Source organism: Sminthopsis crassicaudata, chromosome 4 (genome assembly GCF_048593235.1).
Source record: "Sminthopsis crassicaudata isolate SCR6 chromosome 4, ASM4859323v1, whole genome shotgun sequence".
NCBI classification, from domain to species: domain Eukaryota; kingdom Metazoa; phylum Chordata; class Mammalia; order Dasyuromorphia; family Dasyuridae; genus Sminthopsis; species Sminthopsis crassicaudata.
In genome coordinates this window covers 43817773-43836902 of record NC_133620.1, presented here as the reverse complement: position 1 = coordinate 43836902, position 19130 = coordinate 43817773, and the positions used below count along the sequence as shown (strand labels likewise).

At 35.0% G+C, this 19130-nt stretch overlaps 1 protein-coding gene across 27 annotated transcripts in view; it reads left to right on the top strand.

Annotated features, from left to right (window-relative positions):
- The window catches only part of ADGRL2 (adhesion G protein-coupled receptor L2), an 809217-nt gene extending 793666 nt beyond the window's left edge, over positions 1–15551 (top strand). For 13 of the 27 annotated variants that reach the window (XM_074266407.1, XM_074266405.1, XM_074266410.1 and 10 more), the window contains 7 exons: positions 272–316; positions 605–631; positions 1298–1466; positions 4512–4640; positions 5132–5228; positions 7374–7502; positions 11061–15551. In XM_074266407.1, the coding sequence (XP_074122508.1) occupies positions 272–316; positions 605–631; positions 1298–1466; positions 4512–4640; positions 5132–5228; positions 7374–7502; positions 11061–11815 (1351 nt within the window). In that variant the 3' untranslated portion in view covers positions 11816–15551. Of the gene's footprint in view, positions 1–271; positions 317–604; positions 632–1297; positions 1467–4511; positions 4641–5131; positions 5229–7373; positions 7503–7776; positions 7859–10282; positions 10336–11060 lie in introns of all 27 variants that reach the window. The other 14 variants (XM_074266424.1, XM_074266425.1, XM_074266416.1 and 11 more) reach the window with 7 other exon arrangements.
- Positions 15552–19130: the final 3579 nt, after the last annotated feature.

The window sequence follows — 19130 nt, the reverse complement described above, 5'->3', positions numbered from 1 at the left end:
GAAGAATATTATTTCAAATGAGAGACTTTTATTTAAAAGTCTGCGAAGGTATAACTCAAGCTGAATATCAGGGTAATGGAAAAGACTCAATTTTTTTTTTTTAATGTTTTTTAAAATGGCAGATCTATAGTAAGGGTAACATTTAAAACTTAGATGTCTCAGATAGGCTAGTATCAGCTTCATTGCATGTTGCATGGTAAGAGAGAGAGCTAATCTTTAGCATCTCTCTCTTTTCTTCCTTTTCCTCTTTCTGTCTTCTCATCCACACCAGTAATTACCGTGTTTGTGATGGCTACTATAATACGGACTTACCTGGGTAAGGTAGAACCCTACATTAACAAATTTATGGCATGAATTATATTTTTGCAAACTCGGTCAATATCATGAATTACCCTTAATTTAATAACTAGTTTGGAAATAATCTAATTTGCTATAGTATTTTTTAACTATTATATGCCTTTATTTTTTTTAAACTGCTTGCCTCTGCATTTTGAATTTCTTAATTTGACTGATTTATATAAATATATAAATGCTTTCTTATTAATTTCTATTTCAATTCTGTCTAATAATTTTGTTTCTCTTTTCTGCTTATAATGCTTTCTAGCTATGAAGATAATAAGCCATTTATCAAGTAAGATCATTAGTTAGCAATGGAATGCACTGACTTAAAATTCCCCTCATTCCGTCCTGTCCTCTATAATTCCTTTCTCCTTAAACTATTCATGATGAAATCTCTCTAAAATATTTTATTTTGTGGTTGAACTCATTTTTTTTTTTTTTTTTGGTCACATTTCAGCCAGACTTCCTCATGCGATAGATCTAAACTCTAGGTTCACCTGAGCTTAGCTGATCAGAGCCCCCAGTTTAGGTGTTAGGCCTTTATCTGCCATATAACCTCTCTGTCCGTGTTACATTATTCAGTGTCCTCTGAAAGCACTACAGAGAAAAGATACAGGGCTAAGTGAAATCAAAGAATTCGCCATTTCCTTTTACTAAAATTGTATTAAAAAAAAAAAACAATTAGGTCATTTGGGGGTTGTTTTACATCTTTGTGTTTAAAATACTTTTGACATCTTGTTCATTCTGGAAATTATGAAAAAGCCAAAACTGCTGAAGCGGCTCTCACGGGAGACTGATGTTCTTAATCACTGAAAGGTTAAAGCCAAAGACTTGTTGAATTTGAATGCGAACATAGAGAAAGTCAACTGCAACTACTGAAATCACTATAAATATTCAGGTGGTCACTGGGTGTTTGCTGCTAGGCCTGTTTGAAAAAAATTCCATTCTCTTTTTTCAGGTCCTGGGTCCTTGGTGCTTTTGCCCTTCTGTGTCTTCTTGGTCTCACCTGGTCCTTTGGACTGCTTTTTATCAATGAGGAGACCGTTGTGATGGCTTACCTTTTCACCGTATTTAATGCCTTCCAGGGAGTGTTCATTTTCATCTTTCACTGCGCACTTCAGAAAAAAGTAAGTGATGAGAAAATGCAGGACTCTATCTGCGTTTGATAGGAAAGGAAAAGATCTGTGTGATTAAATTTAAATTAAAGTACAATAACATATAGTTTTCTCATTTTATTATTCTTAAAATATATAAATATTTGGGAAATGTAAGTGAATGGTGTCAAAATTGAGCTTAGAAATGTTGAAGGCAAGTGTTAAGTAGAAGTATATAACTTTACTTAGTTTCCATATTTTGTCAACTTTTTTTTATTGAAATCTTATGGATTTTATGTGTTTAAATGCATTTTAAGAAAGGTTGTAAGGACTTTACTAGACTGCCAAAAAAGTTTGATGACATTTAAAAGGCCAAAAATTATTTCTTGATGGGAAACATGGAAAGAAAAGGCTATACTGTTGTAGAGTGGGGTAATTCATGAATTGGTATGTTCCAAAAGAGAAGGATGGGGCAGGAAAGACAATAGGGCTGTAAAAGCACCAGCTATACAAAACAAGTCATCGTTTAGTGTCACTTGACTACTTATATGGGAGCAGAAAAAAAAAATCAACGATATCCTACTTCTTCACATCTTATTTTGTGCTGATTTCATGTTAAGTGGAGTCGGCAAAAATAATTCAGAAGTACAGTCAAGGATGAAATACCTTAATCTGTAGTGAGGAGATGTAAACCCGCTAGAAGAGCCAAGCTGTTATTTAAGGTTTAAAAGTTTCCCTGCCTTTCCCGACCATCACCCTGTCCCTGTCTGCATAACTAATGCAGTCTTTTTATTCTGTTATTACTAGTTGGTCACTAAATTGAACAGAGAAATAGAATTGTGAAAGTGAAAACTATTATGTTTTCAGTCCTGACAAAATGATAGTGTTGTTACTTCCATCAGTTTTGAACAAGCTATAATTTAGAACTAATGACAGTGGAATGTGCAATGCTGATAGATAATGTACATTCACAATAATATAGGCATTAGGCAAAACCAACCCCGGAGGGTATTATTTGGGCAAAATACCATTGTGATTGCTATTGTCCTGGTTATATAGCGGTTTTGAGCAGTTAATACCTATTAATGTTCAGAAATTTCTCTTGAAGTGTCCTAGGTGATAAAAATAACACTAAACTTTCAGCCTTTATGGTTTCCACAAGGTTAGCCTTAGTATAATTAACTTTGCTTTTTAGAAGCTTCCTCTAATAATCAGAGATTTAAATATGTGAGCATGTCTTCTTGTAAACATGCTCACCTTTTGTGTCAGATTCTGCTGTCCAATGCATAGTACAAGACCTGATTGCAAACTCCATTTTGGGGTTATGGAGCCTTTCTTGTGCTGTTCTTTGGTATGCCAAAGCTGTGTTGATACAATGAGTTAAATAAAATACTTGTACTTTATAAGAAAAATCTGAGAAGCATATGAACAAAATTTATCAATTCAAAATATGCTTTTGGAACATTATATGTGCAATGAAATCTGTTTGGAAAATCCCCCTCTTTTTTTTCTTTTCTTTTCTTTTTTTTTTTTTTAATTTCTATTTTCCTACAAGAATGGTTTCTTATGAATCTGTTTTAAAGTGACTCTTGTGAGACCCATAATCTATGGATTATTATGACTTGAAATTAAACCTCATTGTTATTGGTAATAATAAGTATAATTAAATATAACTAAGAATCAAAAGGCAAGAGGTCACTACTTTAATAATGTCTCAGTGAGATTCTAAGTGACGATGTTAAAAATTTTAGGTGTGATGAATGAACATAGCTTTGGGCAGAAAAAAAAAAAGTTTTCTACATCTTGTTAACTTACTTTATTTTACCTCCTCTTGCTTAGTCATTCAAAAAACATTTTTGAAGAACTTTCAGTGTTCCGTGCTTGGAAGTCATAGCTCTACCACTGAAATATACGACTTCCCTAAAACTGGTTCTGATTTACCATACCACGTACATTCAGTGCTTTTTTGACAACTCTCTTTAAATTCCTATCCCACAATTCCAGGTATGTCCACTTATATCAGTGGGTTTATACACTTTTCATAATAAAGTTTGGAATCAACTTGACAGTTCAACCCAGTTTTTCCAATCTATTCATTCATCCAGGCTTTAAGAGAGGAGAGAAATTACATGGTAACTCCCTTTAGTATGAATATATGTTGCATTAATAGATTTTGTAGCTGTTGTCTGCTAATGAGGAGAATAGGCATCTTCACATTTCTGCACTAAATATTAATGCTGGTAATGTCAAAAGGTGACAAAAACATTCCAGTTAAATTAAGAGCAAATGTACCAACGCATATACCTTTTTCATTCTTTCCAGAGTAGTTTTATCTTTACAAGGAGAGGGTTATGTGAAAAACTCTGCACAGTGCATAAAGTAGAGAGCAAAGAAATTTGTTTGTTGACCTACAGTAGGAGAATTTAAAGACTGAAATTGTAAATGACTGGATTACTGGTTGGCTGGATGTGTTTGAAAAAGGAAGACCCTAAGTTGGAAATTTATTCATTCTAGAGAGGAGTTTTCTTAGCATATAATAAATAGAAAGTAATTAGATAAACTTGATAATAAGGTCAACTTTTGAAAAGAAAAATTTTTTAAAGACAGTAACTAGATTACTAATTAGAACTATTAGGTTGACTGGCATTGAGGTTATATTAGCTTGTTCAGTATAGTTAATTTTCATCACAGATGTTTATTTTCCTAATGTGGTTTTCTGTACTTTATCATCTTGTAGAAAAATCAAATGTATTTAACTGTGTATTAAATAGATGTGTGAATTGTCTCCCCATATGATGTAAATTCCCTGAGGAAAGGGACGCTTAAAAAAAGAAATCAACAATTATCTTATATTTTTCTAGTTTTTTGTATGTTATTTCTCTGATTAGAATGTAATTTTTGTCAAGGCAGGGACAGTTTTGTTTTTTTGTTTTTTGTTTTGTTTGCTTGCTTTTGCTTTATGTTTCATTTATTTATATTCTCAGCATTTACCCCTGTGCCTGCCACAAAGAGATTATTTGTTGAATGTTTATTGACTGATTGATACTTAGATCAGTTTTGTCATTTAATCATCTACAGGTACGCAAGGAGTACGGCAAATGTTTCCGACATTCATATTGCTGTGGTGGGCTACCAACTGAGAGTCCCCACAGTTCAGTGAAGGCATCAACCACAAGAACTAGCGCCCGATATTCCTCAGGCACACAGGTAACAAAGAGTTTGACAGCATCTTTTAATTAACCTTATTTATAGAAAGCCTACTGAGACATGTTCTGTTCAGATGCACTAATTGTCTTCTCATTATAATGATCTAGATGGCAAATACTTGGTGGATTTTTTCCTCTTAGTTTTGGGTGTGTGTGCATTTTAAATATTTCTTTTAAAGGTTTTCTTTTTCATTTTTTTTTTCTTTGTACAAGTGCCAGTTTCCTATTATTATGACAGTAAGTTATGACAAAGAAACTACACTGTCTCTAATCTAGTTAGAATTCAGTACCTTGAGTACTTCACAACATATATACCTTCTTAAATTTGAACTCAGAAGCAACATAGATGTTTAACAGTAGCAACAGATAACCCCCAAAGAATCAGGATGAAGGGAAAACCAGCATGTGTTCTTAGTAGGGCTGCACTCAAGCAAACAATCTGCATGGAACCCTAAAATATAACATACCTCTTTTCTTGCTTTCTGTCAACAGAGTCGTATAAGAAGGATGTGGAATGACACTGTGAGAAAACAGTCAGAATCTTCCTTTATCTCAGGTGACATCAATAGCACTTCAACGCTTAATCAAGGTCAGTTACTAGGAATGGTTTCAGTTTGAGGAGAGTACATTTTTGTAGTAGTTGTCAGTTTAAAAGAATCTTGTCTTAGAAGAAACTTGTAAACATTTTTTTTTCTTTTTAAGACAGCCATTTCCATATTTCATAAGAAGATGTAAAAATTCTGTTCAGTCAACTTATCTCAATACTTGTGGTTCATTTATCTCATTTGATGGAAAACAGACTTAAGTAACTTCTATTAATAATTTAAATCAGAAACCAAGAGCATAATTCCTGATTGTTAAAAACATATTAATGAGACTAACGACTGAAACAAATAAATCATTGAGAACATAAGTTCCAAATGACGTTTCCCATTGAAATCAAATTGACATCCTCTCCAACCAAGAGACATTTATAAAAGTTTTCCTCCTAAAATATTGATGCAATTAGCATAATTACTATTCCCACTAAACAATGTCAACTTTTACAATGACAATTCTAATTAGTGAAGTTCTTATTATTTGAACATTTCTTTCAAAAACCAAAACTTAAATGTTAACAACAGAGCTGTAGTAAATCCTGCCTGATGTGGAATAAAATTAAAATACATGAGAGCGCATGAAAATATTTCTTTTACTCTTTGAGTTGGTATTTCTGCATTCATCTGGATTGCAACTTCAGGAAATTATGGCATAAATCAATCTAATTGTTACTTAAATTAAGCCACTATCAAATAAGATTAGCATAATCTGTCAATAAAGGAATTCTCTATTGAACTCTAAACATTTCTCCCACCTAGAATAAAATAACTCCAGTAAGATAAAAGCATAAATATTTAAAATATAATATCTTTTTTGCTTTTGCCTGAATGAAAGCCTAATAAATTTAAATTTGGCATGAAATTCAGATGACATTTTCACTCTCTTTGGACATGTAAAATATCCAGGTAATATCAATTTTGTTGCAGTATAGTGCATCTGAAAACAACTTGAGTTGTATTTTATCTTAATGAGGTGCCCAAACTAATGTATTCAAAAGGGGACAAGAATATATATTTTTTCACTATTCCATCAAATCTCTCCATTAATCTTTGGGGGAGGGAGCAAGACAAGGGTGGAGGGGGAGGTGTACCTTAAAGACTAAGGCCAACTGATAGTCAGTCATGGTTTTAAAGCAGTTAAGCTAGCCATGCTAAAAACATGTGTGAGAAAGTACTGGAAAGTGTGTAAAGGGTGAATAAAAATAAGTATGCTTGCATAATGTTGAATCAGCCAAAGTAGCTATCTTAAAGGGAATGGGGGTATTCAAGTATTTATTTTTGAAAAAATGTCAGCATGAGCCTCCTAGCCTGGTTGCGTATGTGGGAATGGTCTAATCTATCCAAATAAAAGCCTTGAGGTTTGTTTCTCTGCATGTCTGCTTGGGCTTACACTAAGAGAGGCTTTTTGCAGAGTATGTTCTTTCCTCTACTTGTTGTAAGAGTTGGTTTTCCTCTTCCCTTTTGCTTGAGTTTGTATTAACACAGATGTTTTCATAAGGGATAAACCTTACACCTGTAAATTCATAAAGTTTGAAATTCCCCAATCAGAGTCCTTAGTGGTTAAAGTTTCTTATATGAAGCAGTAACATCTTGAAACATGGCATTGATCCCTCCACATGCAGTTGCCGTTCTTGTTTATCTGGGGCTTTGTATAAATTAGTAAGTGTCATTTTCCGCAGGTGTTTACTTTGGGGATTTAGAAAGCACCTGTGGATTTCCAGCAGAGAGACCCTCTCCCTTTTTCCTTTAAATTACTAGTTCAAATACAGTCAGGAAGTCCCTGAAGAATGTCATTTGACAGTTTAACCCAGAGAGCTGTGGTACCATGTATACCACACTTGGAATTAGTGAGACCAGGCTTGAGTTCAAGATCCATTTCTTATATTCACTTAATTTTTCAAGTCAATTAAAATCTCTTCAACTCTGTTCCTTCATCTATTAAATTGAGGACCCAAATACCTCTAGGACCTATGTTGTTGATACATGAGCTAATGGGTACGAAGCATTTTGCCAAGTTCCAAGTACTATATAAATAACTGTTGATATTTATCAATACGGAAAAATGTTTTAATGAAGTTGTCTGGCCAAAATAAGAGAACTGATGTGTATTTTTTTTTTCTGTTTCTTTGCTTTAGGGATGACTGGCAATTACCTACTAACAAACCCTCTTCTTCGACCCCACGGCACTAACAATCCCTATAACACATTGCTCGCTGAAACAGTTGTATGTAATGCCCCCTCTGCTCCTGTATTTAACTCACCAGGTGTGCTTATACTTACTGAATAAAACTAGTTGGTTTTCTTTTTGTTTTGTTTTGTTTTGTTTTTGCACCTAAATGAAAACTTCCTTTCTTGCTATTTTCCCCCCTTTCTGAGATAGAAACTCGAGTTTTCATATCCTTAGAATGCATTCTGAATTTTTGAGTCTTGAGAAACATTACAGTATTGCCTGTGCCAGGCTTCTAAAACTGCACTATATTATAGTAATGCCTGAGTCATAGGAATATTTACCAATCCTTATCCATGTTTTTAACGCAGGTGGCATAAATCTTAATATACTATTACAGGACTGACATCACATGGTCCGAGAGCCCATCTTCAAGATATATATCACTTAGAGGTATCATGTCTATGTAATATAAGGTTCAGTTGACTCTAAAGCTTGCTGAGAAAAATCTGCTTATGGAGCTGAGTAGATGATAAAGGCAATTTGGATGCCTACGTGTGGGAAACCACATCCGGCATTGAGGATAAACAAACTATAGTATAGTGCAGCTTTATGTTAGTTTTTGTTGTTGCTGTTTTGTTAATGTTGCTGTTACTGTTGTTTTCCTTAGGAAAACTTTTTTTTTTCTTTTCTTTTTTTTGTTTTGTTTTGTTTTGCTTTGTTTTTTTGCTGAAAGTTAATATTAGAACAGTTTAGATGTACTTGGGGTGGAGGTGGTGGGGTTGTCACTAACTCACATTCTGTTATTACTATATTTTCCAGTATTTGCTTTTTTCTAACTTACAGAATAAGCCATAACTTTAATATGTCTGTTTAGTCAGGATTTTGTGGGAAGTTAACAGCATAATTGCAACTAGTATGATATAAATCTTGATTCAAGCCTATTATTTGCTGATGTAGAAAACACAAAACTTTGTTTCCGTTTTTTCTTTCAAGTTGCTTTTTGAACTTAACTGCAGTTTCTATTTTCATTCTCTTGTTTTCTTACTTTCCTTACGCTTTCCTCTAGCAACCTACAGAGAGACAAGTATGGGAGTAAAACTTAACTTTGCCTATCAAATGTAAATTTTTTCAGCATGATTTTTAATGGGCACAATTAAAACATAACTAGCAGTCATGAAGTAGACTCAGCGGGCAAGTGGTTCACAATTTGCAACTAAAAATGATTCCAAATTCAAACAGTACTACTGTACTGTACTGCCTTGTTCTTTATACTATAAAAGGTCTGTAGCAAATGCTGATGATAATTGAATATATTCAATGCTGAAATAATTTGCTGCTTAAAACTGAAGTACCGCCAAGCCAAAAAATGTTTAATAATTTACTTATCATTTCTATATTCCCACAGTAATCTTGCTACAGGCTATGGAAAAGACTTCAAGTGAATTACCTGAACTCGGGCAGAAAATGTTGCCTCTTCAAAACCAGTCAAAATGTGCTTAAATCTGCAGTATATCATAGAAAACATCTTCTGTATGATCCAGCTTAATAATGTATCTATTTAGTAGAGATGAAAAGAAAAAAATGTGAAAAGAAAAGGCCTCCCTAGAGGAAATGAACACACTGGCATGTGGTCCATGTGTCACTCATCACTTACGAATGCCACATGCCTTAGTATTGGTAAATCTATTTTAGGAAAAATTAATTTAAAGTATACATGAAATTTCCAAACTAAGGAAATCTTAATCAAAACTAAAAATGGGCAGTTAGGTTGCCTATTCTCGCATGTTTGAATTTATATTTGGATCATGCAGTTATGTAGAATTATTTGCAAATTTTTCTAATGTTAAAATTAGATCATAGTATTCCAATTATTTCAAAACCACAAGAAACTTAATCCCCTTTGTCCTCCAGGTCTTCTATTAACAACAGTGGAAAGACCCTTTTGATGAAAAAAATACTGAGTTTTCTAGGATAATCTGCAGCTTTAAGAGTAGAAAGAGGGCCAAAAAAACAAAAACAAACAAACAAAAAAAACACCTAATTTTTTTCTTATCAATTAAAGATTTCTTATACTCCTCCAAGCCTTGCATATAATGCAGCAGCCTCTCACAGTGGTCAGTTTCATTCCAATAACATCACTTCATTTTTTTTTTTCCAGACATATATGTAGCCAAGTGATTTTCTAGGAATTGATATAATAATAATCTAGGTTCCATGGTGCAGACCTTTCAGTTTGTTCCTCACCCCTTACCCGCCCCCCCCTCCCAATTTTTTTTTCTGTTTCTTTGCCTGGGAAGCACTGTGATGTCTTAGTTTACATGTTTACGTGTCTGTAGAGAAAATAAAACTCTTATCCAATAAGAGCATGTTGCCATAATTTTTCTTTTTCCCTTTTAAACCTCTTTTCATATCTTTAGCAAACTTACCCAATCTGTCATTCTTTCAGAAGCTAAAGTTAGCCAAGGCTGACACCCTTCTCCCATTCCACAGCTGATATTTATTCTTTGGTTTAATTTCTGTGACCCATACTTATAGAAATTCCTAACATTTCTGCATCTGACCTCCATGCCCATGGTATCTGTGGGCCTTACTCTTAATTGCCTTGTGCTGGCTCATTCAGTGCTGTCACTGTGACTGATGCGGACTGCAGGGCTGCAGGCGAACTTTGACCTTTAGAAGCCTGAGGCCATTACTAGTAGAGAGAATATTAGTGCCAAAAAAAAAAAAAATTGCATTAAGTGGAAAAAAAAAAAAAAAAGGCTGCTATTGCTGGTAATTTAATTTGCTGAACCCTTGCTCTGACTAAGTTGCTGAGAAGCTTAGAAATTCTTCATCATGTTACAATAAATCATTTTACTTTCTTTTATATATCAGCTACTCTTAGGCCAGATAGCCTGAGCAGACAGACATGATGTGAGTTGTCCAAAGTGAGTCATTCCACCTGCTGTCTATCGTGTTGTTGGATGGTGCTTGTGGGCCCTGGTCCCATTAGTGTGAGAGATGGCTGTCCTTGTTTAACATGAATTCTTTGTATTTGTCCATTTTTTTTCATTCTTTCCTTTATCTCATCTCCAGAAAAAAAAAAAAAGGAAATGTTAGAAACATCGTTAAAGTAGTTGCTTGCAAGTTATGTGGGTTTATGTTGTACATTTGCCTTTGATTTTTTGTATGTGACTTAATCCTTTTTGATTTAGTGTTGTTTAGGACAAATCCTGTCAATTTTATTTTTAGAAACCATGGTGTTGTACTTAAAAACGTAAATGTCACAAAAGAATTGCTTTGCATTACATATGCAAGGGCATGGAGTGAAGAGTTCCTTGGGAAAGGATCAAAGAATTGATACAGAAATTGAACAACTGTTGTTTCCCCTGAAATTGATTAAGATTCCATTCCATTCCCATCCCCATCTTCCCTGGGAAATCAGTAATATTCTTTAACACCTTTTTCCTATCGCATAAGGGGTACAACGTAGGTTTCCAATGGGAAATGCTGGAAAACTTGTCACTTGTCAAGCATTGGCTTACAAATATAACTTTGTCCTGAACTACATTAAAAAGTCTTGTACAAAAAAAAAAAAACAAAAACAAAAAACGTCTCCTAGGAAGAGAGGACGCCGCCCGCTAACCCCCCAAATCTCCCTTTTCTCTTCCAGGACATTCACTGAACAATGCCAGGGATACAAGTGCTATGGATACTCTACCGCTAAATGGTAACTTCAATAACAGCTACTCACTGCGTAACGGGGACTACAGTGAGAGTGTGCAAGTTGTCGATTGTGGACTCAGCCTGAATGATACTGCTTTTGAGAAAATGATCATTTCAGAATTAGTGCACAACAACTTGAGAGGCAGCGGGAAGAATCACAACCTGGAGCGCTCGCTCCCCGCCAAGCCCGTGATCGGCGGCAGCAGCAGTGAAGATGACGCGATCGTGGCGGACGCCTCATCTTTAATGCACAGCGACACCCCGGGGCTGGAGCTCCACCACCGGGAACTCGAGGCCCCTCTCATCCCTCAGCGGACTCACTCCCTTCTGTACCAACCGCAGAAGAAGGTGAACACCGAAGGGACTGACAGCTATGTCTCGCAGCTGACAGCCGACACGGAGGACCACCTGCAGTCCCCCAACAGAGACTCTCTTTACACAAGCATGCCCAACCTCAGAGACTCTCCGTACCCAGAGAGCAGCCCCGACGTGGAGGAGGACCTGTCCCCTTCCAGGAGGAGCGAGAACGAGGACATTTACTACAAAAGCATGCCAAATCTGGGAGCTGGCCACCAGCTTCAAATGTACTATCAGATCAGCAGGGGAAACAGTGACGGTTATATCATTCCCATCAACAAAGAGGGCTGCATCCCAGAGGGAGATGTCAGGGAAGGACAAATGCAATTAGTCACCAGTCTTTAGTAGCAGAGCAAAGAAACGCCAAGGGCCACATGCAAGTATTTAAAAAAAGAAAAAGGAAAAAAAAGACTCAGTTGGCCCTGTTCCGCCTCCCTCCCATCTGCTTGAAGAGACAGCCCTGTGGTTCTCCGGTGAGAGAGATTACTGGACCTTGCAGTTCTGTGAATTTTTATATAACATACAAAAAAATAAAATAAAATAAAAAAAACTTTGTATATACACAGAGTATACTAAAATGAATTATTTGTTAACAAAGAAAAGAGATACCAACGAGGTATTTTAAAGATTTCTTCTGCTGCTGAGTTCATAGAAATTGCGAAAGAAGCGAATCAAATCTCCCCCAGCCATTTTACTTGCAGCAGTCTCTGAACTAACTTTGTAAATATGGCTGCACCATTTTTGTAGGCCTGCATTGTATTATATACAAGGCGTAGGCTTTAAAATCCTGTGGGACAAATTTACTGTACCTTACTGTTTCTGACGAGACTTGGAAAAGCAGGAGAGAGATTCTGCATTCGCGTGCAGTCCACTGCAAATCTTTCCCATTAAGGCAAAGATTGAAAACATGTCTAACCACTAGCAATCAAGCCACAGGCCTTATTTCATATATTTCCTCAACTGTACAATGAACTGTTCTCATGAGAAAAAAAATAATGGCTAAAGAAATTATATTTTGTTCTATTGCTAGGGTAAAATGAAATACATTTGTGTCCAACTGAAATATAATTGTCATTAAAAATAATTTTAAAGAGTTTGGAGAAAATATTGTGAAAAGCTCTTGGTTGCACATATGTTATAAAATGTTTTTCTTACACTTTGTCATAATAGTATGTTTAAAAAAAAAAAAGACAAGTTCTACTCATTTTCACTTATTTTCCACTGTAAACAGTGTTCTGCTTTGACAAGTTAGTCTTTATTCTTACATTTAAATTTCTTATTGCCAAAAGAACATATTTTATGGGGAGAAATCTCTTTGAAGCCAGTTATGCCATGCCTTGCACAAATTTGGTGAAATCTAGGAAAAAAAAAGATTGTATGTCATTCCTCTGTTCATTCTTGCACAGGGGGCAGAGAGGGCACTGGACACTTCTCACAAACTTTCTAGTGAACAAAAGGTGCCTGTCCTTTTTTTTAAAAAAAATAAAAGAAAACATAAATATTACTCTTCCATATTCCTTCTGCCTATATTTAGTAATTAATTTATTTTATGATAAAGTTCTAATGAAAATGTAAATTGTTTCAGCAAAATTCTGCTTTTCTTTTCATCCTTTTGTGTAAACCTGTTAATAATGAGCCCGTCACTAATATCCAATGTAAAGTTTAACACCTGTTTGACAGTAAATAAATGTGAATTTTTTCAAATAGTTAATGTGCATTATTATGTATCATATATAATTGGCATTAATTAACACACTGGCCCATTTCTTTAAAAAAGTCATTGATTTGAGTATTATTAGTTCATGAGTTTTCCTATATCAGTAAAGTTGACATGATTTCAGCTGCTTATATGGTAATCTAGAAGCTAAAGTGTATTTCTGTTCTTGTCACTACAAATGACTCAAATCAATTCTATTTGGAAAAATTACTATATGCACTTGCATTTACATGACTGTTTTTTGTTGTGTTTTGTTTTGTTTTTTTAACTGGACTCAGCACCAGTACTAAAAAGATGAAAGTTTATAACCTCAACATTTGGGTGTCTGGAATTGTCATTCTTAAAATATAAAATTATCAGCAATGGAGAAGAGGAATTCTTAAAACAAACTTTTAAAATCTCAGCATTCTGTGGGTGCAGTTCTGCTATGATGGAAACAATGTCATTCACAAGTTCAACAATTATATAATTGAATCTCAGCAATAAAGGTTTTTTCCTGACTAATACTGTGAGCATTTAGACTGAATTCCTCTCAGACTAAAGAGTCTTTTAGTCCTTCCACTAACTTAGGAGCCAGTTATCGGACAGGAGAGGATCTGCCTTAGGCATTTAAAAAAAAGTAAATGAGAAGGTGAGAGGAAATGTAGTATATTAAGTAGCAAATTCGTTGGAAGTCGGGAAGGCCCAAGTTCATATACTGCCTTTTGACACATAATTCTCTGACACTGGACCAATGCCAATCATTGAGCCCCATGCAACTTTTTAAGATTACAAAATGTATTAACAATTCCCATCCTCACTACTAGAGTAGTTTCATCATAGAATTCTCTATACCAATGAAATAAAGGGTCTATCCCCCTCACTCATATCTTTTCCCAAAATGAGAGAATATTAAATAGGTACATGTGCATATCTATATCTATATATATCTACATGTGGATATATCTTGGTAGGCATTCATATATGCTGGAATATTTTAAATGAGTATGTTAAATATTAAGATAGAATTAATTTTATAAAAGGGAAATTGTGTTATTGTTAATTATATCAATGTCTCAAAAGAATTCGACACAAAACAATGAAGAAACATTTCATATTTAGTTTTCATGTTTAAATTTAGTGGAATTTCCTTTTCTCAAAACATTGTGTATTTTTTTCCCATGTCAATTTCATTTGTGGATTTCCTGCTTTTTAAAAAATAGTTAACAAAGGTCATAAAGTTGCATGATCAAACATTTTTATTCTTTTTTTAAAATGTGTTTTGTTTTTCTTTAATAGCCTGGAGCTATCATAGTGTCATACTGTTTTCCATCAGTTCTCTAATGCTAACCAGGGTTAGATTGGGTCAGTAATAAATTAAAGAACTACAAAAAAAAAAGTTTTTCAACTTTTTTGATTATTCAATCAGCAACATGTTTTTCCCCTTGTTAAGTCAATTCAGAGGATGTCATGAAAAGTTACTAAACCACTTGATTTTGCTACCTCTTGGTTGGAATTTAGTAGTGCCTATAAGAATAAAACTAATAATGCACTTTTAAATGCATTAAGGTATATGGGGCACTTTCTCCAAAATCTATAGTTGCTGTGGACATACTGATGGAGAATGGTAGCAAAAAGAAAAAAAACTTGTACATGTTTAAATTACAACGAGCAGGAACACTATCCACATTGTTTTTTATAACAGTTGTGGGAGATTAGTGTAGACGGCACTCACTATATGATTTTAATAAATTTTTCCCTAAGTTCTATCCAAGAAGAGCTTCTTAAGCACAAAATTGTTGACATACTGGCTGTGTTTCAATATCGTATTAATTCCAGTTGGCATCCCACTTGCAATTTGATCCATGTAGTCTTTATATGAAAAAGGTAATCCTCACATCTTGGGATCCATCATCCCGTTATGTCTGTGATATTCTAGAAAATTATAGTATTATATTTACCCAAGGACAGTCGTTGGTGGTAGGAAAACCATAAGTGTTGTCCTCTTGGGATCTCCATAATTCAGTTTAGAAGGCTGTCCTGGTTAAAAAGGGGAAAAATTAAGCTTGGTTTATTTTGTACTCTTTGCAAACCCTCCAACTTATAAACTGGTTTTTGATCTTTGTATTGTTACTCCCTGTTGGATGAAGAAGGGTCTTCATCTCACAAACAGTTGTATACCCCAATTGAAAATGTAGAAAATTTTCCTGATGGATTACTTGAATATGTATTGTCAACCCTAATGCTTAGACCAATTGAGTATTATGTACTCCAAATGGAATTGAAAGATAGTTTTCTCTAATGTTATAGTTTTCATAAAACATTTATTGTGTGTCTGTATAGGGCAAAAATGCAATTAAAATATGTAAGGACCAAAACCAGAAAGCTTTTGAACATTGTGAACTCAGCGTCGGAAAAATGGGTTATATTAGCAGTGGTTTGTGGGCTATTCCAAAGTGACTCTATTTGCTTTTGTAAATCAGAAGCAATTTTTAAACTATCTTTGACCTTCCTTCTTCCACCTCTCCCCTTAAAACTTGGTAACAGTTTTTACATGTAGGAAAAATGATTTCCTCTATGAAACCTTTTGTTTAGCATTTCAGTTGAGCATGTTGATGCAGTTAATTAACTACTTCAGATTCAAAGTCTGAAATTTTTCCTCAAATTACCCATTTTCTTAGTAATAATTTTTTATTTTAAAATCAGTGTTGTCTACCCATTTTCCTAGTAATATTTTTATTCTAAAGTCATTGTTCTTGTCTACTCGTTTTCTTTGTTAATAATATTTTTTATTCTAAAGTCAGTATTCTTGATCTATAATTATGACTATTCTAAGAACAAAATAATGAAATGTTATTTTGGATCCAAAACATTTCCTTTTTCTCATGATGCCATTGCATTAACCTCAGCCCTTTCTGTGGAAGTTAACTGGCATAGGGGGCACAGGTCATCAGACGACGGGAGGGCCAGAAGAAGTCAGTCTGAATGCTGGCCGGCCAGAACACTGTGACTGCTTGGAGCCAGCCAGTCAGCAAGTGAAGGGCCAGGAGTACCCCCTACCCAGTAGGAAATACATTGGTCTTGACAGTGTCTCCTTGCATTAGAGCTGGAGAATGAGAGTGCAGGGAAGGAGGAGTGAGTGTGCAGATTACTTCATGACAGGTTCAATCGGGATGCAGATTGGCTGAGTGGAGACTGTTTCTTGCAGGCTCATCATAGTTCTTTCTCAGCGAGAGTGGATGCAAAAATGACATCCGACTCGGTGCCCAGCCTCCATTACTTGCAGTGTTTATGCATGGCACTCCTTGCCTGGCATCTTTACTTTGTGCTTATCGCTAGTGAATTATTCCAAAAATATTATGGAACTGATGTGAAGTCTTGGAATTTTTCCAAGTTCATTTGAAGGCACTTTGGCCCCACTTTCATGGTCTGAGTAACATCTCTCTGTCATCCCCCATTAATAATCTGCTGCAAGGGCACTGTGTAATTAGGCTAATTAAATGTGCTCTAAGCATTTTTCCCCCTGAATATTGGCCATAGACTGCTCCTCATCTCTAATAAGGCTTCTCTGGGGTCTTCAACCTTTTACTTATGGCATTGCCATTTATCAAGCTTATAGTTTTAGAGAAACATGAAGTCTCAGAGCTAGAAGGGAATTCCAAAATCAACTAGTCCAGGGTTTTAGTTTTAAACAAGAGTAGATTGAGGCTCAGAAAAATGAAGTCACTTATCAAAGGTCATCCAGTCTTGAATCCAGTTGTCCTAGATGCCCATAGAATAAAAGCTTGGTGAGGGCAGGAACTATTTGAATTAGAATTTGTTTAACCTTGGACCAGCTTAATACCTTGCATAGAATAGACTTTTCAGTAAATATTTGTTTAATTAAATTGAGCTTTTCATCAACATTGAACTACATTGATAGCTTTTGGCTGGTGTGATTTTTCAATATAATCCAGAGGTTAGAGATTTATTGGTCTTTTGTATAGCAGAGAATATGGCGCACAGTAGGTACTCAGTGAACCCTGACTAATTGATTGACTCATTTCAGTCCACTCTATCAGATGGCACCATCATTTTTGGTGGTTAAATATTCCTTAAAATTAAGAAAATGAAATCTTGTGAAGTTACATGGCTTTTTTATTAATAACTGATGAAATGAAGAGGCTGAGTTCCTAGACCTCTGCAATCTTACTTAGATTTCTAGTTTAATAAAGTCATTGGAGTTAATTATTATGTAACTTAGGTTATGTGAGAATTTTATATATCCATATCCATGTATCTATAGATATTGAAGTCTTGAAGCTTGAGTGAGATTCATATCTATAGCTATATCTGGATGAATCCCACTGAAGCCTCACGGATGAAATCACAGAATGTTAAAGCTGAAAGGGATCTTTAAAATCACCTAGTTCAACCCTCTGGTTTTACAGATGATAAAAATGAGAGGTGAAGTCCCATTTACAATGTAGGAAACATTGGGGATTCACCATCAAAAAGCAGGGTTTGGCCAGAATAATAATAGCCAACAATTTTTGGAGCACCTGCCTCAGTATTCCCCTGGTACACATATTTTCAGTCTGTCCCACAACTGTACAGTGACATAGTTGGGAAATGAAGCTTGATATTTGTACTTGTTAACGCCGAGGTATTTTATTTCATCATGTGGACTGCTTTTATATCTTGCAAAGCAAATCATGCAGTGTCCATACAGATTAAAGGCATGGTCTGGAATGAGCCATTTCTAATGGGTCTCCTGAAATGTCTCACTAAAGAAAAAGCTGATTTATTGATAAGGGCTTCTAATGAGATATAAAGTGAGTGAATAAAGTGCTCGATTTTAAAACTTAAACACCTGAGTTTAAACTCTACCCAAGACACTTGTAAGCCGTGTGCCCCAGACTGAGGCTCTTCCCACTCCAACCCACCTTCCCCTCAGCTGGGAAAGCAATTTTTTAAAAGAGTGATTCTGATAATACTACCCCTTTCTGAGCTCTAGGGATTCATCATATGCAGGATGAGCTCTTTTTTGGCATCTCAAGCTCTTTATAATCTAGCCTCTAACTACTTTTCCAGTTTTTTTACATTTTAGTTCTCTGCACATATATATAATCCCACAATTCTTGTCTTGCTGTTCCTCAAACATGATGCTTAACTCTGCATCTTTGTATTGGCTGACCCCCTTGATGAAATTTATGATTATTCTTTCTCCATCTTTAAGCTTTCTTCTTCCAGTCTCAGCTCAATGCTGTCTGCTATGGGAGACCTTTCTAGGCCTGACCCTTTCTCCATTAGTGCCTTTATCTCTCAGATTACTTCCCAAATATTCTGAAATCATACCTAGTTACTTATGTTTCTATTAGAGCACAAGCATCTTGAGGAGAGAGATTCTTTCCTGGTGGTTATTTATTTATTTGTTTTGTTTTTCTTTATATCCCTGGTGCTCAGCACTTGATAAGTAAATAATAAATGCTTGTTGTTGATGATTGAAGCAACTTCCTTGAGTTTCACTTTCCTCATAAATTCAATTGGTATGATAATAATAATAATAATAATAATAATAATAGTTTATAAGGAGATTAGATGAAATCCTATAAGGAAAGTGCTTTCCAAACCATAAAGCTGTACATAAATGTCAGTTGTAAACATCATAATCAACATTTTTTAAGTGTTTCAAGTCTCTTGAATCCAAGAGGCAAATATGACTGTAATCTTTGGGTATCAAATCAGAATACCGATCATCTCATAAAACATTCTCCATTGCCTCCCTGGAACATTCACCAGGGGTATTCTAAAAACAGAATGGATAAAAGATTCCTTGTATTCCAGATTACAAAAATTGCTGGTTGATTCTTCTAAGTATCTCAGCTCAATTACATTTTTACTCTTATCCTCTAATCTTACTCAACTTTTCTGGGCCTTAATTTCTTCACCTTATTCAAGGTGGCCCATAAGGTGTCTTCTAAT